Raw genomic sequence first — 26,844 nt, 5'->3', positions numbered from 1 at the left:
TCTTCTGGTTGTCAATTTTGATCTCCATGGTATTGTGTGCTCACCTTCGTCAAAGTCTATCTAGCAATACAGTCCACTGTCGGCCATCTTTGGAACACTCTCGGGATGCCAGTGCAGCTCCCATCTACTTGAATGGAGAAAGATCAAAATCTAAAAAAAACAGTTGGTCAAGATTACAATCAAAGAACATATTTCAAATCAATAATAAAATCTGACAATACTGGAATCATGAATTGTGATTCTTTACCTCAGATTACGTAAAAAAAAAAATTCCAGGCTTGTATAGCTAATGCGCATGCACGTTCTAAAGTTGATTGACAGATTATGTCTGTATCTAAAAGGTGATTGGCTCTTTTTACTGTAAAATTGGATTACCATTCTACAGCCGTTGACCGTTGGGCGCTCAGAGCTCCTTGGTTGAGCGTTCCAGTTTCTCAATTTCGATTTAATAGAAGTGGCCCATCTCTGCTGAATAATCTTCGTGTATATGAGCTAATGCCAAGTCACAGTCTGGATCTGATCTTTTGACAAATGGCTTGATTACATTACTGTTTCAGTCTGCTATATTTCAGTTTTAAACCAGAAACATGCTCAAATAATCAGAGAAGAAAATACTTTTGGGATTTGAGCTTTCATTTCAGTAAAATATTTCTGAAGAACTATTTATGATGTCAGCAATGTTCTTAAATGAGGACATGGCTATTTATTTAAATAAATACTCAATGGAAACAGTATGGGGTGCTGTTTGTAAAATAAAACATGTTACAAAAACTGGTTACATTTTGTTACAGTAGATTTAACTTAAAAATCTGCTCAATTTGGTCAGATTTAAGTAAATAAGTGTTAACTCAATACGTTTTTTTTTTTTATTCATTTATTGTGTAACAAACACATAAAAATAAACATCTAAATCTTCAATTTAAATCTAAATGTGAAATGAACTCTAAATGTAATGTAAATCTAAATTTAAAACTCAAACAATATGTTATATAAATGTTAATCATAAATCAAGTAAGTGTTAAGGAACAGTGTTTAAACAAATATTTTTTAATGAACTGTAAGATTAATGACTAATGTCTTTGTCATGTTCTCTGTTGTTTTTTGTTTTTGTGCTTTTATGTTGAAGTTTAGTTTAGTTCCTGTTTGGTTTTTGTAGTTTAATTTTATGATTGGTTTTCCCCTGATTAGTTCTCATTCCCTGATTGTTTCCCCAGGTGTTCCTCATTCCCTTGTTTGTTCCTTTATGTATTTAAGTCCTTAACAGTTTCCCTGTTTCCAGTGTTAGTTCTTGCATGTTTTGGTATGCTCTGTGCCAAGTTTCCTGTGGTTTTCTTTGTTCTGAATTTTACATTTACATTTATGCATTTGGCAGATGCTTTTATCCAAAGCGACTTACAGTGCAATTATTACAGGGACAATCCCCCTGGAACAACCTGAAGTTAAATGCCTTGCTCAAGGGCACAATGGTGGTGGCCGTGGGGTTAGAACCTGCGACCTTCTGATTAATAGCCCTGTGCTTTATACCAACACTCCACACAAATTTTGAAACCGAAAACAATCAGGGAAGGAGAACTAATCAGGGGGAAACCAATCATGAAAATTCATGATTGATTGAAAATTAAGAACACCCCTGGGCTTGACTGTCCTGACAAGTCTTTGAATATCTAATAAACATTTAATTCTGTGGACCTTGCAAACTTCTGCAAATCCAGCTATTAGATCTGATGAAGTGGGCATTGTATCAGCCTGCATGAAAACGTGTGTACTCTGTGTGTCTCTGACTTATGAATGTCATGTGATGGTCTGTCCGTGCGAAGGATCCAAGGCCTGTGAATTAGTTGCGGTCAGGAGATTTCTACGATCACTGGACGTGCAGGAGTGAGTGATCAACTTTAAATCCTTGATTTGATTTCAAACCATGCTGTGTTATTTCATATTCACTGTATGTAAAATTAACATTACCTGGTCTTTATTTGAGAAAATGTGGTTCCCAGTGTGCAGTCTTACAAGATTACTGAGGGCACTGTTGGTTTTTGTTCACAGTGTTTACTTTTTATTCATATGGTTTAACAATTTATTTATTTGTGAAACAATACTATAATAGGATTAAGAAGTTGCTATTTATAGTATAAATCTGTTTTTTTTATGTCACTGGACAGACCAGGGACATATGCAAGGTTCTTTTTTGTGGACTTCAGTTTGGCTTTCAACACCATCATCCCAGCTATACTCCAAACTAAATTACACCTATTCTCTGTTCCCAGATCTACTGTATCTGTCATTGGATCACCAGCTTTCTGACGGACAGGCAGCGGCTAGTGAGACTGGGGAAATTCACTTCTAGCCCATGTAAGTTCAGCACTGGTTTACCCCAGGTATGTGTGCTCTCCCCACTACTCTTCCTCAAGTATACAAATAACTGCACCTCAAAGGACCCCTCTGTCAAGCTCCTGAAGTTTGCAGATGACTACTGTTATCGGCCTCATCCAAGATGACGATGAGTCTGTATACAGAAGAGAGTTTGAACGGCTGGCTCACTGGTGCAGTCAAAACAACCTGGAGCTGAACACGCTCAAAACAGTGGAGATGAGAGTGGACATTAGGAAGAACACCCCAACATTGAAAGAGTGGGTGGGCTCGACTCGTGCAGTGGTTCTGATGCTGGGGATAATAATGACAAAGTCATGTATTTCAAGCCAAGCTCCTCAGACAAATGGACAAGCATGGCTTCGATCCAGAAACATTCAAAGAGCTCCGCACCACTAAAGACTTAGCACAGCATACCATGAATGTCACTGCGCAGGCCATCAGCAATTCCATGGGAAACCTGGCAGTTCTGGATCTACATATATGGCTGACCCTCACATAAATGAGTGATAAGGAAAAAGCCACGCTTTTGGATGCTCCAGCTGGCCTGTGAATAAGTTTTCTGAGCGTTACGTCAGGACTCACTGGCAGCAGTCACAGGCTATAAGACACTTTATAAGCAAATGGAGTTTATCACATTTGAAGCGGAAAGCAGAGCACATGGTTCCCTCCGGGTCTGCTCCAAAAAAGGCTTGATTGGAGGCTCAAAACACTGTTCCCCATCTCCCCACTGCTGGTTGTCGGGAAAGGAATATTGTTGTTCAAAATGTTGTTTCTGTGTCTTGTGCTCAAATAAATGCAATAAAAATAAGTGCAAAAAAGAATACAGCACTCGTTGCAAATGCACAAGATGCTCACACATTCTCAAAAAAGAGCCATTTTGCTCTTTGAAGAGCACACATTATGCGCAACCTCTTCCCTATAGTGAGCATCGCATCATATCATACAGTGAGCAAACCAAATTGCCCTCTGTCCCATTTTGCAGATACGTGGCAAGCCATAAACAGGTATTTCAGAGTGGGTGTAAAAAACAATCGAACATGGTTATACGATCCAATCTGCATGCAGGCCACCCCGTTTCAATGCCCTTCCGTCTTCCACGTTTTCACCCGAATACGAGGCGAAATACACAAACTCATCATGAAAAACACAATAGAGATTGTGCCAAATTGCCAAGCACAAAAAGGGTTTTACAGCCATTATTTTCGTGTTCCAAAGAAAGAAAGATGGTGGACTTCGGCCATTCTTGGATCTGAGACATGTAAATCACGCACTCATAAAGAGGACATTCAAAATGATTACTTAGAAATGGATCTTATTGCATGTATGCCCACACGATTGGTTGCACCTTTGATTGCGTCGATAGGATGCATCGATAGGATGCATACTTTCATTTTTCAAATTGTACGACATCACAGGATGTTTTTGAGATTCACATTCGAGGGAACAGCATATTAACTGTCTCTGGCTCCTCGCACATTCACGAAGTGCATTGATGCGGATCTTGCCCCACTGAAACTGAGCGGCATACGCATCTTGAACTACCTCGACGATTGGCTTTTACTGGTGCAATCAGAGGGCGTTGTTATGCCAGCACAGAGAACTACTGCTTTAGAATCAAAACAGCTTGGGCCTCAATGTGAACTGTTCAAAGAGCACTCTATCCCCCAGCCAATAAATCTCCTTTCTGGGAATCTGCCTCGACTCCACAAGCGGACACGCGCACCTCACGAGCAAGCTTGTTCAGGCCATTCTACAGTGTCTGTCTCAGTTCAAACTGGGGAGAACACTTGTGGTTTCAGAAAGCATTGGGATTTATGGCGGCAGCATAACATGTGCCACAACAGGCTTGGCACCAAGGCAGAATTCATTCACTGCAACTCTTGAGACTCATGCGTCACCTCCTCCTATGGAGCGAGCATCATCTCCTCTCCCTGAGAGCGATATATATTCCAGGCTGCCTGAATTATGGTGCGGACCTAATGTCACACCAAAGGGTGATACCAGGTGAATGGAGACTTCATCCTCAAACTGTACTGAGGATTTAGGAAATATTCAGCAAAGCAGAAATCAGTCTATTTGCCACAGTGGAGAATGTCCACCTTCCACTCTATTACTCGAAGTCCCAAGCCCTGCTGGGAGCAGACACAATGGCAAACAAATGACTGGTGAAACACAAATAGGCATTTCCCCCCGGTATGCCTGATTCATATTCAAAGTCCGAGAGGACAAGTAAACAGTTCTATTAGTTTTGCCGAAATGGCCCAACCAGCCGTAAATGATGGAGATGCTGTACAGCTCGCCATGGGTAATATGGGGATCTCCTCTCTCAAGCGTAAAGCACTATCTGGCATCCACAGCCCCTAGCTGCACTACAAGACTCAGAGTTCTTGAGGTGCGAGAGATGTGCTCCTTGTTCTCAGTCAGAAATTTGTTTGTGAAATGGTATTTGTGCGCCTGTTTTTGTAGCAGACAATTTTGCGCCAAAACGGGCGGGGCTCAAACACCATAGCCAATATTAGAATATTGACGGTATTGTAGAGAGGTTTCCAATTGTTCAAATAAGAAGGTATTCCCTATATGCGTTGCTATGCAATGTCTCGTACTTTTTGTCTCAGGGAACCGAGGTCACGTACGTAACCGAGACTTTTCTCTTTGCATCAATGAGAGGACACCAGCGGGCATCTTTGGTGTCATCATGCAGACGCAGATGGCTTCAGCACAAGCGACAAATTTGGGTGCTTGGGGAATGAGAAAGGGTTGCAACATCTGTAATTCGGAATGCATTTCAGCATCATCTATCCAAGCCAAAGGAGATGCATAAAGGCTTACGCTAATGACCATTACCTGCAACTAATCAGAAATATTTATACAGGATTTTAAAAAGTTAATTATAATGATTCAAAGCTTTTATAAACCATGGAGATGAAGGGTGGTCACGTGTTTTTGTGTATAGAACCAGATTGTGATTGTAGTTGCAGCTGGTTTAATTTACATTACATTTGGTAAACCTGCAGATTTATAGGGGTGTTTTCCAAACTGCATTTTTGCACCCTTGAAGGGCCAGAAGACAGAAGACTTTCTGTCAGAAGACTTTTAGTGAAGGCTACATTTAAACTGTAATTCCATGTTCCCTTCAGAGTGCCCACAATGAGCTCTGTCCTTTGTAGTGAATAGGGAATAGGGATGATCACTTTCGATTGGAATTCACCCACGGTCCGGTTCCGATTGGCAGTGAAGTGTCCTTCAGTTGAACCCTGCGGAAAGACTTGTTTTGAAGGGCTCTTCGAAGAGGTTATTTATGAGCCCTTAAACTGCCTTTTCACTGTATCTGACAAATGACGACAGCCTGGAAGTCATTCATTTCCAATGGAGAGTTACATGGGGGCTGCATGAGGTTCCGACCATCTCCGGATGCAACATTTTTGGATCCGATTTTGAGCCTCGGCTGCATTATTTCAACTCATGCGACTAGACTGTATGTGATCTATTCAAGCAAGAATATCAGTGCGAAGTGAGGAAATAGATTTTGTCCTAAACTTTTTTCAAAACACCTGCTACTTCTGTATTTTGTACAATTAATAATGTAGAAGTCAGAAATTATTGTTTACATTGCAAATATCACAAAAAGCTTTTGGAATTACAATAAACATGTGATTACATGTGTACATGTGTCATTTATTTCTGCACACACAAAATCTACATATTTAAAATCACATCTATGAGGGGGCCTTGGTAGCGGGTAGCTAGCGAATATTGACACTGACTACCACCCCTGGAGTCGAGAGTTTGAATCCAGGGTGTGCTGAGTGACTCCAGCCAGGTCTCCTAAGCAACCAAATTGGCCCGGTTGCTAGGGAGGGTAGAGTCACATGGGGTAAACTCCTTGTGGTCATGATTAGGGGTTCTCGCTCTCAATGGGGCACGCGGTAAGTTGTGCGTGGATCGCGGAGAGTAGCATGAGCCTCCAAATGCGGAGTCTCTGCGGTGTCATGCACAACAAGCCACTTGATAAGATGTGCGAATTGGCGGTCTCAGAAGTGGAGGCAACTGGGACTTGTCCTCCACCACCCGGATTGAGGTGAGTAACCATGCCACCATGAAGACCTACTAAATAGTGGGAACTGGGCATTCCAAATTGGGAGGAAAAAGGGGATAAATAAAAATGATACTGTTAATGAAGTATACTGAGTGAATATTAATCCAGAATTTTATTAAATTCATTCATCTGCTCTAAATCACACACAGCAATGTCATTCTGAGGTAAACCTTTTGTAGCTTCAATTAACAAAATGCATTGCGAGCAAAATTACATTTTCATCACGTCTGCCACCAGAGAGAAAATTGGACAGTCGTATGTGAATGTCGGAGACCGTTAAAAAAAGGGGTTTTTTTGGTATGGAACGACCCTTCAACATGGCGGCCACAATAGCTCCCCCTTAGTGCCCTTCGGAGGTGGATTTATCCCGTTTGGAACACATGGTCATCTGCCACTGCTGTCTGCTGCCCTGTCGCACTGCTTATGTCATCAGTCTAGACAGCCAATCTTAATTTGCATGTCCCCTAAATGTTTACCTCAAGATTTAGATTTAACATTTATATTTAAGTTTTATATTTAAGATTTATATTTAACATATTTTAGATACATTTTTAAGTACTTGTTACACAATAAAATGAATAAATGAATGAATATATATTAAATTCTGATTTACATAAATGTGACAAAATTGAACAAGTTTTTGTAAAATTTTCAATTTTACTAACGGTACCACATAAAACACATTGTTATAAGCAATCGTGATGGACAAACATACAAGAAGTTAGAGAGATTCGAGAGAACAGAGAAGTTGAAATTAAATTTATTTAAAAAGACCATGAAATAATACTTGATTTTGTACGGTGAATGTCAGCAGATGGCGCTGACATGATTTTGGGAAACATTTTAAGGGTTGTTTTTAGGATTAGAAGGGAGATACGACGAATCTGTTATAAGACGTCCGTGACGTCATATTTAAGCGACTTGTCATGCCTTTGCTCATTGTGTTATTCCGAATAGAAAGACTTTGTACGGTTACATACAGCGGGAAATGAATTGTATTTCTATAAACATGCAAAGCTCAAATGATGTGATAAATAACTCACTTATATAACGTTTGGGATAATAAACTATACGAAGGTGAGGAATTGTTATGTTCGTCCAATTGACCCAGCAGCTGTAACTGTATCAGTCTGACAGCCTTAAAGATATGAGTGTAATGATTATTTATTGACAGTCCGAGGTATTTTTTAACAAGCTTAAAAGGTAAGTAAACGAGCCTTTTCCCCTGTAGTGAGTGACCATTTATTTCTTAATTATATCCTTCTTTCTTTTTACCTAAGTGCCTGCTAAAATATGAGAGTAGCATAAGTCCAGATGCATGATTTGATCACCAGATTCACAAGTACGTTTTGCTTTTTTTAAGTGCAATAGTTCTACTACATTAAGAGTATTGTCATTTAATTGGGACGAAAATTACTTACAGGTGTAACTGAAATTTTAGGTAAATGGAAGTATTAGAACTGTTCCTTTGCTCGATTTATATATATAAGTGCTGCTTTATAGTGTAATAATAAGCAACAACATGTTTAATAATTATAATTAATTTATAAAAAATTTATATCATACACATTTTTACACGTTTCCATCACAGCATTTTGATTGATCCTACCCTTTTTTGTGTATATATATATATATATATATATATATATATATATAGGTTCACCAAACATGATTTGGCTAAAACGTACCAGGTCGGCAATCTTTGTGTCTCTGCGGATATGTCACCATGACAACCTAGTGATGCTAAGGCCCCACATCAGAAATGTTTCTCAGCACTCCTCCTACCTGGACACTAGAGGTCACACATCTTGGCCTCAGTGCTCCAGGCCACATACCTCCTGCACACTGGCTCTTGGTCTTCAACCCAGAAGAACTGTAACCACAGAGCGGCCGAGCTGGTATGAGAGCTTTGCAAACTCAACACCTGTGTGCCTGACAGAGCAGCTTCTAGCGTCCACACAGCAGATGATGGGACTGCCCTGGTGGGCCAGCATCGTGTGTACTACACTGGCCCTGCGTACTGCCATTACTCTCCCACTGGGCATCTACCAGATGATGATCATTGCAAAGGTACATTAGTGTTGGTGTCAATTGAAAGAGGTGGTATAAAGGAATAGTTCACCCTCATCATTTACTCACCCTCATGCTATCCCAGATGCGTATGACTCTTTCTTCTGCAGAACAAACAAATATTTATAAAAGAATATTTAATCTCTTTAGGTCCATACTATGCAAGTGAATGGTGATCAGGCAGTTGAAGCTCGAATCCATATGATTCCAGTGTCAGTGTCTTCTTAAGTGATCCAGAAGGTTTTGTGTGAGAACAGGCAAAAAACAAAACAATTTTTTCACTGTACATCTAGCTATTACAGGCTCTAGACTAGCTCATGATTTCAAGCTTGATTAAGTAATGACTTGAGTTGACATGCACCGCAGACAAATAACTAATATTGGCATTATATTCATGTTGTTTAGCCTGAGGGGAACTGGCCTCCACAGTGAGCCTGGTTTCTCCCAAGTTTATTTTTCTCCATTAACCTACAACTTATGGAGTTTTGTGTTCCTTGCCACCATCGCTTTAAGCTTGCTCACTGGGGTCTAAATATAAATATAATTATTTTCTATTATTTATTTCAAGGCACAATGTACAATTATCATCTTCTATTATGAATCAAAGACATTACTATATTACAGAATTATCTGTAAAGCTGCTTTGAAATGATTTGTGTTGTGAAAAGCACTATACAAATAAAAATGACTTGACATAAACTTCCTAGTGCTTGACGCATGCGCAAAGTGCTAGATTTCGCTGTAGAAAGTGTAATCGAACTAGAAATCATGATGGCCCAAGCAGTCAAGATTTATAGTTAAAAATCTGTTACATTTTCAAAATCAAAATTGACCCCATTTACTTTCTTAATACCCATTCCTGGTCTTATTGTGAACAATTCATCTGTAAATATTATTCCAAAGAAAAAAATGCTTGCCTTTGTACACTTCCATCAAAATGTTGACTTGATTCATCATTGAAATTACGTTTTCTTTACCAGTCCATCTTGTGAAGGTTCTTTTTGCTACAATTACTTTTAAGACTTCTGTATTTAAATATGATTTGCTAACCACTTCATGTTTGAAATGTGTACCATAACAATAACGATGATTGTTGAATAGACATTCATATATAAACGTGAGTTTTATATGTTTATGTCCTCAAAACCATTAAGAATTCAAAAGGTGCCATTTTCACAAAAGTTGCTTAGTTTCTATAAATGATCTGGGTGGACTTGTGAGGGTGCTTAATAAATGTAAGAGTAAGTCTACATTGAACTCTTTTTTTTTTTTTTTTTCAAAATATGTTTTCCATGTTCTGCCCCCTTTAATAGGTTTCTGAAGCAAATAATTGAGGAAACATCCTTCCCATGTGAAGCAGTTTGTTTATATGCACTTTGTAAAGTGTGGGAGGCACATCTTGGAGGTCAGCAGATATCACAGAGTAAACACTGGATGCCTTAACATGCTTTATTGAGAACCCATTCTTTCTCGTCTCGCAGCTGTGGGATGTTTCTCTTGCCAAGGATTAGAACAAAAAAATAATGTTGTACTCTCAATTAACTCCCCTTCTGATGTGCAGCAGTGTAAAAACATATAGCTGTATTATGTTGGTTTATCTCTCTTAAACAGATGTCTAATTAGAAATTCACCCACAAATTTAAATTCTTTAAACCAAATTCTAACATTTGATGTCTTTAAAAACCCCTGCTACTTATTTCTGTGGGAAATGGCTAAATCTACTGTCCCTTTTAATTCCAGTTTTGCCATTTGTCAAAAAGACATTTGATCTGTATCTATGGAAATATGTGTGTGGGTGTCCATTTCTGAAGACTTCAACGATTTGTATCAAGACAAACTGTCAGGCAACAGTTCTGTTTTCTTTTCCATAAATGAAAACTTTGGTCCCTTCTGGCCAAGTTTGAGATTTGAGTCCCTAGAGCAGTGTCCAGTTTAGAATAGCTGTTTTCATAGGCCAAAAAAAAACAAAAAAAAAGAGTAAACCCTCTGCCCTCTTGTCTCAGCTAGGTTGAAGCTCTGCAGAAGGAGATAGCAGAGTTAGCCCGCCAGTTGCGCTTTGAGATCTCTGTGAAAGCCAAAGAAAAGGGCTGGTCAGAGAAAACATGCAGGTAGGAGATGATTGTATGTGCCATCTACAGTGTCTTGGGTTAAAGTCTTAATTTAATCTAAAAAGCCTATACTAAATATCTCCAAGAATGAGGAATTCAATTTCCCTGCCAAAAAAAATAAATAATCCCCACAATTGTGTCTACAGGTTCCACTTTAAGAAAAATCTGAAACGAATTGTGTCTGAGCTGTATGTTCGTGATAACTGCCACCCATTCAAGGCCAGTTTGCTGATCTGGGTACAGCTGCCCATGTGGGTGTGTCTGTCTCTGGCCTTGCGGAACCTCAGTCTGGGAATGGGACATGTTCCCCTTGGCAAGCCTCATCTATTGGTCTTAATTGTGTTTATATGTTGCCTTTTTAGTTGCATGTATGTTTTAAAAAAATGTTTTTTTTAATTTTCCCCAATGTATTTTATAGTTTGGTTTACAGACAATTATCCTCTCTATTGCAAACATTTGCTCATAATACACAATTCTCAATCTAACATACATAATTCTGTATGTTCAGCATCAGATCTGGCAACTGGAGGCGATCTGTGGTTCTCAGATCTCACTCTCCCTGACTCTACCTGGATCATGCCGGTTTCTCTTGGCCTGATTAACCTGCTCATCACAGAGGTGAGGCATTTCTCCATGTTTGCACTTGTGATAGTTCAAGGTCAACCTAATGTTCAGCCAGGATTTCCCAAAGCACTGTAGAGCCTGGAGAAGTTTTGCCTTACATTTCTTCTTTTTTTTCTTACTTGTTTTCAAATGATCATCGTTAAAAAGAACATATTTAGATCCAAACCTTCTTTGTTATTTATTAATAAAATAAATATAATTATTAGAGCCACCTTCTCCCTTTTGAAGCAAAACTCTTCTCATTGGAACTCCTCTTTTTATTCTCCCTTGTTGTACTCTACTGGATACTTTTCCCCAGAATTTGAATCAGTGGACACACTCATGCCTGGACTCTAATATTGAGAACAATAAGCAATGTATTTCCTGAGTAGTCCAACGTGACCAAAGATGCCTCTGTACTCCTTTTCTCATGTGTGGACTTGTAAGCTCTAGTATTTCATGTTTGGGACACTAGCATTCCTTTCATACCAATTCAGGTGCATGGTACCTATTGTATACTTTGGTTTTCTTTTTATTATTCCCTAATGGGAATCTACGGCAGCCCCTTGAACCATACGGAAAATGGTAAAATTTGGTACACTGATTGTAGTGGACATGAATAGAACTCTGACCAAGTTTGGGGTCTTTCAGATGTACTCTGTAGCGCCACCACCAGTTAAAATCTTTTTTTGGTTATAACATTTAAACTGTTTGGTTTAGAAACTAAATTCTTTCTTCCACTGATTACTCTTCTCATGGAGATTTTAATGTACCACTTATACTAATACTCTTACTACACTGGCTCCAATTTTAGATTATTGGGTTATTAGTTCATCCCACTACAAACTTTGTCTGATTTCCACCAAAAATGGCATAGACAATCTTCAGACCAGGCCACACCGAAATGAATGAACAGAATTTTTATCTCACCAACACTTTGGTCTATTAAAGAAAATGTCAGAAGGACCATGATCTGAGGGAAGTTACTGTACCAAGTTTGGTAACAGCACAATCAATGGGGTCAAGAAATCTCTATCTCTTGGATCGTTTGGCCTAAAACAAAAAATTCTGTGTCTTCTGATTCCTTGGGTCATCCAGAATCTGATGATACTGATACTTGGGTCATCCAGAATATGATGATACTGATACTTTTACCATGATCCTTCATATCACCTGTCAGCCATTTAGATTTTGACGTAAAATGCCGTATCTTTGCAACGCTACAGTGTAGCTAAACAAAACTCACGATGCATCATCAACAGCATGTCCTGAGGGTACTCAAGCATTTTAGGGACAGCACCACCTATTGGTCAAAATAATATGCATATGTGATAAATACGCTTACAAATTTTAAAAGTGCTGTAAGTGATTTCAGCTGTTCTACTTCCATAAGACTGAGCTGTTGGATTAGCCATGCTCCTCTTTTAAAAACTCAAAATTTCAAAGAAACCAAAATGTACTTTATTGAGAGCAGAAAATGTTGTTAAAAACAACAGTAGAAAATAGTGCCCTCAACTGACGACCGTTATCAACAACATGGCATTAAAATGCATCATTGCTTTATAATTTGCAGCAAATACAATACTATGAGAACACGAAAAATTATTGACATGAAGAACGCATCATTGTCTGCGGATCGTGGACACTTTTTTTTGTTTGCTGTTTATGGAGTCTAGAGCTGTCAGAAGTGAGATATTTCAAGGCACTTATTTCATGAATATCTTTCAGGGAGTAGGAAAAATTTGTTCATACCTTTCCATGAATATATTGCTTACAACACCTTTAAATCATTTAGCAAAGCTTTATTCTTTTCCTAGAAACTTTGTCCAGTCCTCACCATTTGTTTAGATGATCTTCAGACCAAGCAGAAAAGAAATTACTTGGCAAAATTTAGATATGTCTCCAAAGTTATGCCAATACTGTGCTTGGCTGTGCTGACTCCAAGATTGGAATTTCCCTTTGGCAACTATCAACCTCGTTGCAGTGGATTGAAAGCGGGACTGGCTATCAATGGAAGGGAAGGGAACAGGTTTGAACCACTCTTGGGGTGACTCATGAAGTGGTTTTGTTGTGTACATCATATCCACTCTGTAAGTTCTTTAGGTCATGTTCAGTGTACTGTAGTGTGCTTGCTTCCATTTCGGTTCTTGGCCAGTATTGCTGCTTGCAGCGAAATGTTTTAGCTTGTTTTATTCCCACAGCCTTTTTCTGTTTATTTCTGTTTTTCCAGATCTTTGCCCTGAGACAACTAGAACCATCAAAGTTTCAGAAATATGTGACCAACTTCATCAGAGGAATATCTCTAGTGATGATTCCTATAGCTGCCACAGTCCCGTCAGTAAGTGGTCCAGCCCTGCCAAACTCCATTCAACCCTTATCTGCTCTATCTGTGTACAGTAACTTTATGTGAAATGTATGAGGGTCTACGTCATGCCTCCACATGTATGACATAAACAAAACATCACTCAAGTTTTCTGTTTTGAAATTGAAAGACAATAGAAGCATGTGACTGTACCTAGATGCAGATATGCCCACTGCTTCAAGGCTTTTGATAATGTTTGAAAATGGGCAAATGAGGGGTTGAGACTGTTACAAAGGACATATGTTTTTCAGCTTTTCTGTGATATCTCCAGCACATGTACAAATTTATGTTGCATACTAATCTACTTGTAGTTATCATTGCCATTTTTTGTTTTGTGTCTCCAATTCTTCTTACCTAAGACCAAAACATGAGAAATATCTTCAGGATGTTGGATGTGTGAATGCTTCGTAAAAGACAGCACACAGAATTCAAATCTGAATTCAATCAGAATGAAATTTTTATTAAATCCAAATTCAGACCTTCTTTTTTTTTCTCATAGTCCATGGCTCTCTACTGGCTCAGCTCGAGCTGTGTTGGATTGGGTCATAACCTGCTCATGAGGTCCCCTCGTTTCCGGAGGGTCTGCCGAATCCCTCCAACACGCTCCGACTCTGACACTCCATACAAGGACATCGTTGCTGCCTTTGTGGCCAAGTACATCAAATAGATGGAAGTGAGAGAAGCAAATTAGAGTATCGACATGTTAAGAATATTTTATGTGGCCAAAACTTGGATTTCTGTATTTGGGGTGGCAAAGTGCATACAAAATGAAACTGTCAACAGAGATGTACTGTATGGCAACACAGACCACAAACTTTTTTGCCATAAATCTATATATGTTGATGTAAGAAATTGACGGGAAGCCTCCAAAGATTAACACAATGATTTTAAAGATATAAAAAATTACAACTATGGGAAATTGTAGTTTGTGTGGTCTCTTTTTCTTTAGGGGTCAGTGGCTCAGCTGGTTTCTTCCTTTGCTTACATATAATATCTTTCTGCAAACACATTTCATTTAATTCACATACAGTTATTCCAAACCCATATGGGTTTTTTGGAGGTTTTTTTTCATAGAACACATGTGGCAGAATGAAAGCCTCAGTCACCATTCACTTTCATTGAATGGGTAAAAATGCAATGAAAGTGAATGGTGACAAAGGGCAGCTAACATTTTGCCTAACATCTTTTGTTTTTCTTAGCAGAAAGAAAGTCATGCATTTGGAACAGCATGGAGGCAATTAAATCATGTATGGAATGTTACATTTTGGGTGAACTAGATGTTAAATAATGTTAAAATCTTAATTTTTTACCACATAGTATATGTTTATTATTATTATTATTATATTGCTGTTGTTGTTGTTATTGCAAAAGGAAAGGAAAAGGAAGTTTAACAACTATAAAATGCAACTAATCTTTTAAAATGATTTCTTAACTAAATAAGAATATAGTCTTGATTGTGTTATAAGTCCAGAGGTTGAAGTTTATTTTATTATTGGGCGGGGTTTAGTACCTCCATCCCAAGCCAGGGAGAAGCAGCAAACTCAAACAACCTGAGACCCTTCACACCTCACCATGCTCTGCTTTCTTCTATTATCACTGTCCATTGTGGCGGCGGCGGCGGACCGTGTTCCCCGCCGCTGCGGCACCTGCGACCCCAGTCAGTGTGAGCCGCTGCCGGTCGAGGGCTGCTCATCCGGGCCGCTGCCGGACGCGTGCGACTGCTGCTCTGTCTGCGCGTCTGGAGCGGGAGAGCCGTGCGGTGGACGCGGAGCCACAGTCAAACGCTGCGCGTCCGGACTCGAGTGCGTCAAGAGCGACAAAGACAAGAAGAGTAAACTCGGGGTCTGTGTGTGCAAGAGCAACTACCCGGTGTGCGGTTCAGACGATGTCAACTATAAAACCGGCTGTGATTTGAAAGCAGCCAGTGTGAAAGCTGTGAGCGAGAAAAAACCCGAGATTAAGATTCTGAACAAGGGCAAATGCGCTCAAGGTAAGACTCTACATTTTATATAGGCCTAAATGTATTTCATAATTAGGTTTTTTAATTTGTACTATTATGATTTATATATTGCTCTGTTGTTAATGTTTATATTGAGTTCTGGAGAAACTTTAGAATAACTATCAATTTTAATAATTTATAGACATTTTACATTATAGCCTACATGGCTTAACAGCTTATTATTTCTTGTACATTCCAATTACAAACGTCATGCCAATCTGATTAATATATTTTCACACATGTTCATATCTTAAGATATGAACTATGGACTACACTGATATTGGTCAAGCTTTATAAAATGTGTGTTAATGACTTTTAAATTAAAGTTTAAAAAAGTTATATATTAAAAATTACTTGTAAAATGTACAGTTGTCACATGGCCAAGTTGTGTATTAACTGTATGTGTATATATATATATATATATATATATATATATATATATATATATATATATAGCCTATATATTGGCTACTGTTGGCTAAGTTAGTTCATTTGTAACTGGCTTGATAACGCTACAGTTGAAGTCAGAAGTTTACATGCAATTAGTCATTAAAACTCATTTTTTAACCACTCCACGGATTTAATAGTGGCCAGTACATTCTTCGTCCTTTCTCATTTTGTGTTCCATGGAAGACAGTAAAGCATACAGTTTTTGAATGACATGAGAGCATTTACAGTTGAAGTCAGAAGTTTACATACACTTAGGTTGAAGTGATTAAAAATCATTTTTTAAGCACTCCACAGATTTCATATTAGCAAACAATAGTTTTGTCAAGTCGTTTAGGACACCTACTTTTTGCATGACACAAGTAATTTTTCCAGCAGCTGTTTACAGCCAGATTGTTTCACTTTTAATTGACTACATCAGCAATTTCCAAATGTGTGAAGGTCTCACGTTCATCTGTACAAACAATAGTACGCAAGTATAAACACCATGGGACCACACAGCCATCATACCAATCATTAAGGAGATGCATTCTGTCTCCTAGAGATTAACATAGTTTGGTGCGAAAAGTGTAAATCAATCCCAGAACTACAGCAAAGATTTTTGCAAATTGAACAGTTTGGCCATAATGACCATCATTATATTTGGAGGAAAAAGGGTGAGGCTTGCAAGCCGAAAAACACCATCCCAACCGTGAAGCATTGGGGTGGCAGCATCATGTTGTTGGGGTGCTTTGCTGTAGGAGCAACTGGTGCACTTCACAAAATAGTTGGCATCATGAGGAAGGAAAATGATGTGGATATATTGAAGCAAAATATCAAAACAACAGCTAGGAAGTTAAAGCTTGGTTGCAAATGGGTCTTCCAAATGGACAATGACCCCAAGCAAACCTCCAGAGTTGTGGCGAAATGGCTTAAGGACAACAAAGTCAAGGTATTGGAGTGACCATCACAAAGCCCTGACCTCAATCTGAAAATTTGTTGTCTGAACTGAGGAAGCATTTGTGAGCAAGGAGGCCTACAATCCTGACTCAGTTACACCAGTTCTGTCTGGAGGAATGGGACAAAACTCCAGCAACTTATTGTGAGAAGCTCGTGGAAGGCTACACAAGGCAATGCTACCAAATACTAACAAAGGTGTATGTAAACTTCTGACTTCAACTGTATATGTACTACTATGTTTATAATACTAAAACTACAAGGGTAATTCCATTGTAATTCTATGGTTTTCCAAGTACCTTGAGGCATCATGTTAATCATTTAGTACCATAGTGTAAGTATAGTATTACAATCTGATACATCACTGTAACATGGTACCACCACTGTACTTTTTTGTCTGTTAAAGAAATGAATGTTCTGTGCATAAGTCTTCAACCTGCAGAAAGAAACTTCACATACATTTTAGAGTTCATAATGGCTAAAGTTAATAATTGCATTTAGTTGGCTTTGAAGTATTCCTAGCCACTTGCAGCCATTTAAAGGTCAGTTTTATATTGCCTCAGACATGGATGAGAGTGCAGAAAAGGAAGTGTTAAAATTTATGCACAGCTGCGTCAACAACCACTTTTCTACTTGAGGTTATGTTTTTTTCAGAGTATTAGTCTTGTTAATGCTCTACATGACCCAATGATCGCTCACATGATTCAGCTGTCATGAGCTATGTGTTAGGGTTTGTTTTCCCTCTGGAGTGCTCATACACTGACCTACACTGTTGCAAGAAGCACCTTAAGAAAAGCCTTACAATTATAACTAAGTAGACAAGAGGAACGCAAAGGAGATCTTGGGCAGAATGACAGTTCTCATCCTGTCTAACATCTCCTTTTGTGTTCCATGCATAAAAGAAACTCATACAGGTTTGAAACAACAGGGATCTGTTAATAATTTTTCATTTTGGGGTGAACTTTTGTTCCTGTAAGTGACTGGTTGCAACTGGACCCGGTACTGTAAATTTCACTAGGGACAAATTCATTGTACATTGACAGTATGTGTTGTTGATTCAACAGCAGAACAGGGCTGGAGGGCATTTTTTTTCTCCATACTGGGTGTTAGCATTCTGCTGTCCCTGAACAGACATGTCTGAAATTCCAGCTTGTCGGGTGGATTTTCAGTTCTGAAAAGGGAGATCAGCTCTGATAAAATAGCAGTGTCTCGTTTAGCCAAACATAGAGGCAGACTGTTGGTTTAATGCAAAGTCAGAGTGTTTGAATCAGCGAACCTGAATATAATTCATTATAACAGCATTTTAGATTTGGATTTAATGAGTCATTGGATTCTGTACATAGAAAACCGGAGAGGCTCTGGCTTCTGCTAATGAACACATAAGAAGCAGGGTCATGTCTAACAATGTACAGAACTCAACAGAAGCAAAGAAAGGGGAGAGAGAACACAGCCAGTGCACCGCAGAGTTGAAATTATTTTCTAGTATCAATAGTATCAATATCCAAGTTGTAAAGGCAAATTGTCTCCCTGGAATCTGCACCCATGTGATGTGCTTTAGAATTCTTAAAAGCATAAAATAAGACATTTCTGGGTAGTATTACATTTATATTTAAGTTATCTACATGCTAGTCATTTCACACTGTTTTAAAGGGATAGTTCACCCAAAAATGAAAATACTCTCGTCATTTATTCACCCTCATGCCATCCCAGATGTCAAGTCAAGTAAAGCTTTATTATAAGCCCAAGGGGCAAATTTTGGTGCAGCATAAAAAAAATGTAAAAAACATTGTGAGCATATAACAGATATATTAAAACATTAATTACATAAAATGACGCATTCAAACACCTTTTAAGTTTAAAATCCTTAGAGCAGAGGTGATGAAGGAATTCCTATACAGATTACTTTATAGGCATACTTAAACGAATACCAGACGAAAGCACTAAAAATTCATGAAACAGTGGGTGGTTAGGAACACCAAGAATGCCTTTGGCTTTCTGTAAAACAACCCATTCAAAATATTTGATAATCCAGTCTGCTTAACACCTATGATCTTACCACATTGATTAAATGTGTAAATGTGTTTGACTTTGTTTCTTCTAGAACACAAATGAAGATTTTTAGAAGAATATTTCAGCTCTGTAGGTCCACACAATGCAAGTGAATGGTTTTGAAGCTCCAAAAAGCATATAAAGGCAGCATAAAAGTAATCCATATGACTCTAATGGTTAAATGTATGTCTTTAGAAGCGATGTGATGAGTGTGGGTGAGAAACAAATCAATATTTAAGTAAATATTCATCTATATCTCACCCTAAGTGATTGCACATAAAAGCCATGATTGAAGACATGGCCTTTGTGTGCTTTTTGGAGCTTCTTATTGATCTTGCATATTTTCAAGGGAAACAAGGTATTTGATAAGAAAAAATCTACTTATGGACTTGATTTTATCCATCAGATAATTATTGGATTTTGCCACAGGAGTTTCATGCCAAAATGTAGGTGATGGGAGGACGAGTTGAAAAATAAGATGAGCTGTTGATTCGTCAGCTGAAAAGAAAAGTTGTTTCAGAGGTAGAGCTACTGTAGTTATTACATTTTGATTAATTTTTTTTTTCAGCCTGATCTCGTGAAAATTTAGCAAAATTATATTCACGCTAAAAGAGAATGTGTCGATAAAACAGGTTAAATGCTCTCTCAAACAGATGAGATTTGTATGGTTAATGCTCTATCGAGTTTTAAATCAACAAAACTGACCTCCCTATCTTAAACCTAACTGATAGTGTAAAAACACTACTTTTTCGCAGTGCTATGACGCCTTTAACGCACGTCACGTGTCAACTCGCGTGCTGTTCAGAACTTGTGGTCCTTTGCATCGCATGTGCAATGCTCTATCAGTTCAAAAACTGTGCAATTTGATTGTGTGTGAACAAGCTTATAAATATAGTCGATTATAATGTATAATATTAATGTTAGAATGTATCGACTTAAAGAGTCGTGCACTTTAGTAACTGTTCAGATGTCATAAGATAGCATTGTGTGAGGAACAGGGTGAAAAGTAAGTGTTTACTAGTGATTTGTGTGAAAGTGAATATAAGTCATTGTTTTAGCGCCTCTAATGTTTAATTCATGCGGTACAACAAGCCATGTAAAAATAATTTTGTACAAATTTAGGTATAGTAACCAAAAGACTGGGGGTGTTTTGTATATTTTTAGAATATTATACATTGATTAATTAAAATCTGCACAGTAAGACCACAAAAATGTAAGAAAGTAAATAAGGTCAATGTTCACAAAGTGACTCACGCATCCCATGTTTTGTCTTGTATTCCAATCTGTCAATTACTTCACTGCTCATATTCCCTCAGTCTTTCAATACAACCTCTAAATCGTTTTTTTTTTTCACTTCCTGCACAGCACCTGCTATTGTCACAGGTCCTGGAGAGATCTGGAATGTGACTGGTTCACAGGTCTTCCTAAGCTGTGAAGCCACCGGGATACCAACACCTGTGCTCACCTGGAGGAAGGTATAGAATAGATCAAATTCATTTTATCTAGTATTTATAAAGATGAAGTGTGTCATTTTTTCTGTTTCTGTCCAGCTTAATGTGGATGGACAACTACAGTTTAAGTAACTCAGTAACTCCATTTTACTCTGTGGTGCTTTTAAAACATTGCTCTGTTTGTTTGAGTATTCCAACCTGCTTGACTCCACAACATTAGCTCGACCAATGCTTGAGTTTCCGTTTTCTGACCAATGGAAGATGGAGGGAGTGTTTGAGAAACCAGCTTGAAAGAAGTTTGGTGGTGCTAGTGGCAAAGAAATTACACACTTTACCTTTAAAGGAGCACTCAGTAATTTTTCCCATATTAGAAAAGCTGTATTCCTGAGATTAATTGTAATTTTGAAACATGTGTATAAAATCATGAGCTCTCACATTAAAATGAAGACTCCAGTCATCTCAGTAACCTTATAAAAGCTGTTTTATTCTACATGAAGAGGGTCCACACATGGGGGCTGCCATGTTAGAATCACATGACCAGCCCAATACTACTCGCTTGATCTCAGTAACTGTCCTGTTATTGGACACTTTCACTCATTGATTAAAGTAATCATGGCTGACTGTGAATACATTTCTGCAATGGCATCTGAAACTGAAAACTATTTATTTTAAATGATGCTGCATCCAAACCACTAGGTGTCAGTGTAAGTCCAAGATGACACAAAGACAAAAGTTACTGAGTGCACTTTTAAATAATGATTTTTAGTTATGTCTGTGGAGTTAGGATTTAATGTAATGACTTGCATGACAAGCTATTTTTAATTAATTATCATTAGATACTATAGCACAGGCCCAAATCCCATTTGCAAACGAGGAAGGAGAGAAATACTTTCCCAAGGATGTTTTTATGCATACTGAATGGCTCCTGACAAAGGATGTCCAGCTCTATGAATAAAACGCACTGAAACAATAGCACTACAAACAAGGGGGGGATCGGAGCAGGAAACATTTTATCAAACATGTCATCAGCCATTACATTTTTCTATTGTATAGCTGACAGGAGAGCGTTTCCTTAAATATAGATCAAAGTGTTCAGCTCTGGTTCTGGTCAGTATTTAGAGTAATCACTGATTTGGAGAGTCATGTGTGGAGATGAAAAGCAGATATACAACTGACTCATGGTCATTTCCCAGTAAGAAAACTCACAATTAACCCCTCACTAGTTGGCTCACAAATACAGGAAAACTAAGGCCCTGGGAATTTGTAACATTTAAAACAATTGTTTTTCTCATAGTTTCCAAGTACATTAGGATGTATTTTTTTGCTGTAACTCTATTACATTTGTTAGAGTTAGATAAACACGATGTAATGTGTGCAGTATTTGTTTAAGGGATGAACTATGATCAGATCTGTCATGCTTTAGATATGGTAGAAATTACATTGTTTTGGCTTCAGAATTTCACCCTTGATAATCTTCCAGGTTCAACACAAGTTAAGTTCAATCAACAGCATTTGTGGCATAATGTTGATAATTTTGACATTACTTTTCTTAAAAAAAGCAAACATCCATGTCATAGTGAGGCACTTACAATGGAAGTGAATGGGGCCCATTTTTGGAGGGATTAAAGGCAGAAATATGAAGCTTATAATTTTTTAAAAGCACTTACATTAATTCTTCTGTTAAAACTTGTGTATTATTTGAGCTGTTAAGTTATTTAAACAGTCATTTTAGGGTTTAGAGTTTGTTGACATTAAATCATCATGGTAATGAAGTTGTAAAATTGGCTATAACTTTATACAGAAAAGGTTTGTAAGTGATTTCATCACACTAAAATCATGTTAACACACATATTGTTTATGTCTTGTGGCTATACTTTTGAAACAGTGAGTATTTTAATGTTTACGGATTGGCCCCATTCACTTCCATTGTAAATGCCTCACTGGACCCTTGATTTTTGCTTTTTTAAGAAAATTATTTTTGTGGTAATACACATTGTGCCACAAATGTTGTCGATGGAGCTTAACTTTTATTAGACCCAGGAATATACCTTTAAGCAATGTAGATCTGAACCACATTTAACATCCCTAGAGACCTCCCTATGGATTTATTGCACACTACGCTGTTTATAGTTTAGAGAAACCAAAAAATCTTTAGTTATCTGTTTGAATGAAAACAAGATTTTTCCTAGAAAAAGAGTAGAGTCTGGTGAAACTAAATCATGCATAGTCAAAGTCACCACCAAAGTTCACTAACAAGCGGACAACTGTATGTTGAGTCAAATCTGCAAGTGGAGAAAATAAAAAATCTTTGTGATTTAACTTTATTGATTTTTATAGGTATCCGATGGCAAGGGGAAAAGTGTGCCACTCCCTGGGGACAAAGACAACCTGGCTGTACAGACCCGTGGGGGCCCGGAAAAGCATGAGGTTACTGGCTGGGTGCTAGTAAGTGTGTTCATCTAAATTTACATGGGTAGTTGACGTATAACATGTCAATAATAATTTTGCATACTGTATATTTATACAGGATATAGATATATATATATATATATCTTAGGTCTTGTAAATCTACGTTTTTCATCATTTTTAATCACCTTTATTTATTTATTTTTACCTTTTTTCACTAGTTCATTTCAAATGATCCATGGTGTTCCCATCCAGATGAGCTCAAAAAAGCACATACAATAAATCTAAAGAATTGGAAACATTTATTTTAAAATAGTATAGCACAGCACATAGTCACATCGCAGGACAGTACCGAAACCGCTTAAAAGTTTACGTCAACTATCCAAACTCTATATGTTTTCTGTGAGTATGTATGTTATTTATTGCTTCAATGCCAATAAAAATGTACTGTTGGCAAGCCAGTGCTGCTCTGGAAGCAGTCATGTTTTATCACAGCATCTCAACTTACATTTGTTGTTCAGAGTTCTTTGCACTCAACAAAACATTCCGAACAGATTGTGTGAAAACTATGGCCATCTGTTGCAGATATCTCCTCTTTCCAAGGACGAGGCCGGTTCCTACGAATGCCACGCCAGCAACATTAAGGGCGAAGCATCGGCTGTAGGCACCATCCACGTGGTGGACTCCATCAATGACATTCCATCAAAGAAGGGTGAGAGAGTGCAGTTGAACCATCATTGACTGAACTACAATCAATCAGTCCAGTTGCACCTCTGTTATGCTGCAGGATGTTTAGAGGAGACTTGCATTAGTAGAGAATGTTTGTTTATTTGTATGAGATTCTGGTGTGCAGCATATGGCCGTAAAGACCGTGTCCCAGCAGGTCGAGTGGTGTACTGCAAGTGTTAACATGTGCACAGTCCATAAAACAACTTAGCGAGGAACAAATCCCAGTTCTTAATCTTGGTTTCATAGCACCAAGTCAACATGAAACAGTGTTTGCATCCCATTTTACTTCCATAATGTGATGTGCTCGAACACTCTGTATCTTCAAGTTGTTTAAGTTTCCAGAGAAAGTTTTATTTGATTCTTATAACTGTTTATGTTATCAGTGTATCACCTTAAAGGGCCTTCCACAAGCCAGTGATTTCCAGACAATTTAGAGGATGTATCATTAAGTGTGCTAAATCAGACATTCTATGGCAAGCCAAATTGTGAATTAATCATGTGCAGGATATCAAATCTAATACAAATTTCACTAGTTCAAATGTTAATTCTGGATATCAGCAATGGAGTTACTACTAATAAAAATACATATTTTCATTAATTAGGTTTGCACTTGTAAAAACATTCATTCTTGATATAAAATATGACATCATTGCTCATGGAAATACCCATTCTTGATATCAATACGAGACATTTCAACTAGTAAAATCTGTATTTTTCTCTAACTTAATTTTCCCTAGTAGAATTTCTCAATGATTTTTCATTTACTCCTGTTCAAAATGCAATTACAGACATCTTTAATTAATTTCTTACTAGTTAAGATCAAATCTACTTAACTTCATGACATAATATTGATTAAAGTGAGTAGATTTAACTTTTACGTTAATACAGTAACTTTAATTACAAATTTGATGTATATTCAGAAAATGTTAAATGAAATTTTTTTTGTAACATTTCACATTTTGAACTTTTATTACACGGTAGCCTTCAACAGGGAATATTCATGCAGGCTATGTAATCTATTAGATTATATTACCTTGCATTACTGGTGATAGAAACAAGAACACTTGGTGTGCAAAACAAGAATACGTTAATGATATAGAAGGTCATTTTTTTTATCATGAACCGGTCATTTTAACTAGAAACTTTAGACTTCACAAAACAAGAATACACCAAATGTAGCAGCAAGATCAACAATAACAATGGTGTAAATAAACTTGCAAACTGTAAAATCATGCAAGGTCATTAATTATTCAAGCCCCGGTGCATGCTGGGAATACCAGATTAGAAAAGTAAAATTGACTTGTTTTATTTAGCTGTGAAATTTACTACAAGTTCCGAATAATTATGATAAGGTTAAAAATGTATACATAATGACGCATTGTAAAGATAACAAACAATCATAAATAATTTTTGCTTATAAACTAGAGCATTAATTTTTACATGTTTGAATTTAAGTACAAATGTAGAATTTACTTTTCACACTTAACGTTTTCTATGTAGAAAGTTTTTAATAATTTCTGCTATATTTATTTCAATTGTATTCTGAAGAAAAAAAAAAAAAAGATTTATTTTTGTAATTTTGTTTTGACTAGGTCATTTCAGCTATCTATAATGTTATTAGTAACTAGTAAAAAAGCCTTTCATGATATCTTTAATTTCCCTTCAATTGAATGACATCTGAAGTCCATTTCCAGATATCTCAAATGATCATTGACACCAATGAAAACCAAATTGCAAATATTAAAAATGTGTCTTTACTAGTAAATCAATAGTTGATATTGTGAATAGACATTTGCACTTGTAAGTAGTAACAATGAAATGATATAAGAGTGTATATATATGAGTTTGAAGTTTGCATATTGCTAATATGTGAAATTGGAAAGAAACTAGTAAGAAATCCTGTTGAAATTCCATTTCTGATATCAAGAATAATTTAATTGCATCATTTTTATATTAAGAATGAATGTTTTCACTAGTAAAAATTGAATTTTAAATATCTCTAATTCACATCCTGCATGTGATTAAATGTCAATGGGGTTAGCAACAGTCAGTCTTGTGGAAGCTCCTTAATGCTGCAGCATGTTTAAGATTCTTATCTCTGATTGGCTGTATAACAAAATACCCTACTCCTCCTCATTGTATGTACAGTTTATAAATATGATGGGAAAATGGTCAGACTTTATTGTCATTGCTGTCACTTGTCTGTTTGTATGCAGTGACAAAGGAGGATGAGCTGTAAGAGGTTTCTGGTGGAGAGTCCTGCTGTTTCAGAAGATTAAGGAAAAAAAATCCTCATTGCTGTACACCTGCACATAGGGAAAAGCATGTAGCATTTTGCGTAATCACTGCTCACACACACACTAACAAGCTGCCTGAGCTATGCAAAGTAACACACACGGCCACTTTATTCTATATAAGTTAAGGCACAATCATAACAACCTGACCCAAACATTTCCATTTCTTTATTCATATTGATACCTAACTCTATATAATCTGTCTGCCCGCAGAGCAACTTATAAGATATTGTAAAGTGCAAATCAGGACCACAATCTAGATTTGATTTCACAGAGAGGCACGCACAAATTCACATAAACCCATATCTTAATACATTCAGGCTCACAGACTTCACAACGCACATAAAATCTCTTTATTTTAGCTGTATGCGTGCAAGCATTTGAGTATCGCCGTGTACCTCACAAATGCTTTGCTCCTCTTTTACAGTTATTGTCAAGAAAATAGTTTTTTGATCATTCAATTATTGTACTCATTCACGTTTCATTTTTCCTGTGGTTAACGTCTATGGTGCTGTATGTACAACATATTTTAAGCATCAACTGTTTTTGTGCATAATTTGTAAGACATAAAAACTGTTCCCCCGGGGTTCAGTCAGAACAAAATCCTCAAGACTATTGGGTCTAAATGTAGAGGAATTACTCAAGTGAAAGCAAGCCAAAGAAAAAAGACATGCAGCTGCCTACTTCTTTAGCCTGACCCACATTTTTAAGCTCATGACATTACTATCAAAAGAATTTGAAAGTTTTTTTAATTATTGTAGAAATATATATATATAGACATCCTTCCCATTGGTTTTTACATTAGAGTGTAATTTTGTCCTCTAATGTTTGATATTTGTATATCACTAATGAATAAAATGTACTTTGTGAGGCATGCAGTGTATTGTCTTTGTGAAAAGATGTCAATTAAATACGGAGCACATT

At 37.3% G+C, this 26,844-nt stretch overlaps 2 protein-coding genes across 5 annotated transcripts; both read left to right on the top strand.

The window, feature by feature from the left end:
- The first annotated feature begins 7,382 nt into the window (after positions 1–7,382).
- LOC127659892 (cytochrome c oxidase assembly protein COX18, mitochondrial) lies at positions 7,383–14,521 on the top strand. Of its 4 annotated transcripts, none has more exons than XM_052149866.1 (8): positions 7,383–7,543; positions 7,747–7,808; positions 8,124–8,536; positions 10,544–10,644; positions 10,791–10,957; positions 11,153–11,262; positions 13,478–13,585; positions 14,109–14,521. In XM_052149866.1, the coding sequence occupies exons 2-8, from the start codon at positions 7,781–7,783 to the stop codon at positions 14,274–14,276; spliced, it is 1,095 nt and encodes a 364-aa protein (XP_052005826.1). In that variant the 5' UTR covers positions 7,383–7,543; positions 7,747–7,780; the 3' UTR covers positions 14,277–14,521. The 4 variants fall into 4 exon arrangements, with proteins under 4 accessions (XP_052005826.1, XP_052005825.1, XP_052005823.1 ...); XM_052149865.1 differs by having other exon boundaries at positions 7,383–7,669; XM_052149863.1 differs by lacking the exon at positions 7,747–7,808.
- A 612-nt stretch (positions 14,522–15,133) lies between these two features.
- LOC127660134 (insulin-like growth factor-binding protein 7) lies at positions 15,134–26,798 on the top strand. Its single transcript, XM_052150228.1, has 5 exons — positions 15,134–15,599; positions 20,406–20,515; positions 22,829–22,936; positions 23,483–23,609; positions 25,843–26,798. The coding sequence occupies exons 1-5, from the start codon at positions 15,182–15,184 to the stop codon at positions 25,863–25,865; spliced, it is 786 nt and encodes a 261-aa protein (XP_052006188.1). The 5' UTR covers positions 15,134–15,181; the 3' UTR covers positions 25,866–26,798.
- The last annotated feature ends 46 nt before the right edge of the window (positions 26,799–26,844 follow it).

Source organism: Xyrauchen texanus, chromosome 19 (assembly GCF_025860055.1).
Source record: "Xyrauchen texanus isolate HMW12.3.18 chromosome 19, RBS_HiC_50CHRs, whole genome shotgun sequence".
NCBI classification, from domain to species: Eukaryota; Metazoa; Chordata; class Actinopteri; order Cypriniformes; family Catostomidae; genus Xyrauchen; species Xyrauchen texanus.
Note: the sequence above shows the minus strand (reverse complement) of the source record. Positions and strands in the feature narration are given on the sequence as shown.

What these genes read in the sequence shown, in the direction of transcription:
- LOC127659892 (XM_052149866.1), top strand. Translation starts at nt 7,781, where the DNA reads ATGCATGATTTGATCACCAGATTCACAA. An exon ending in TTAACCTGCTCATCACAGAG is followed by an intron (nt 11,263 to 13,477) that starts GTGAGGCATTTC and finishes CTGTTTTTCCAG; the next exon opens with ATCTTTGCCCTGAGACAACT. An exon ending in TAGCTGCCACAGTCCCGTCA is followed by an intron (nt 13,586 to 14,108) that starts GTAAGTGGTCCA and finishes TTTTTCTCATAG; the next exon opens with TCCATGGCTCTCTACTGGCT.
- LOC127660134 (XM_052150228.1), top strand. Translation starts at nt 15,182, where the DNA reads ATGCTCTGCTTTCTTCTATTATCACTGTCCATTGTGGCGGCGGCGGCG. An exon ending in CAAGGGCAAATGCGCTCAAG is followed by an intron (nt 15,600 to 20,405) that starts GTAAGACTCTAC and finishes CTTCCTGCACAG; the next exon opens with CACCTGCTATTGTCACAGGT. An exon ending in CTGTGCTCACCTGGAGGAAG is followed by an intron (nt 20,516 to 22,828) that starts GTATAGAATAGA and finishes TGATTTTTATAG; the next exon opens with GTATCCGATGGCAAGGGGAA.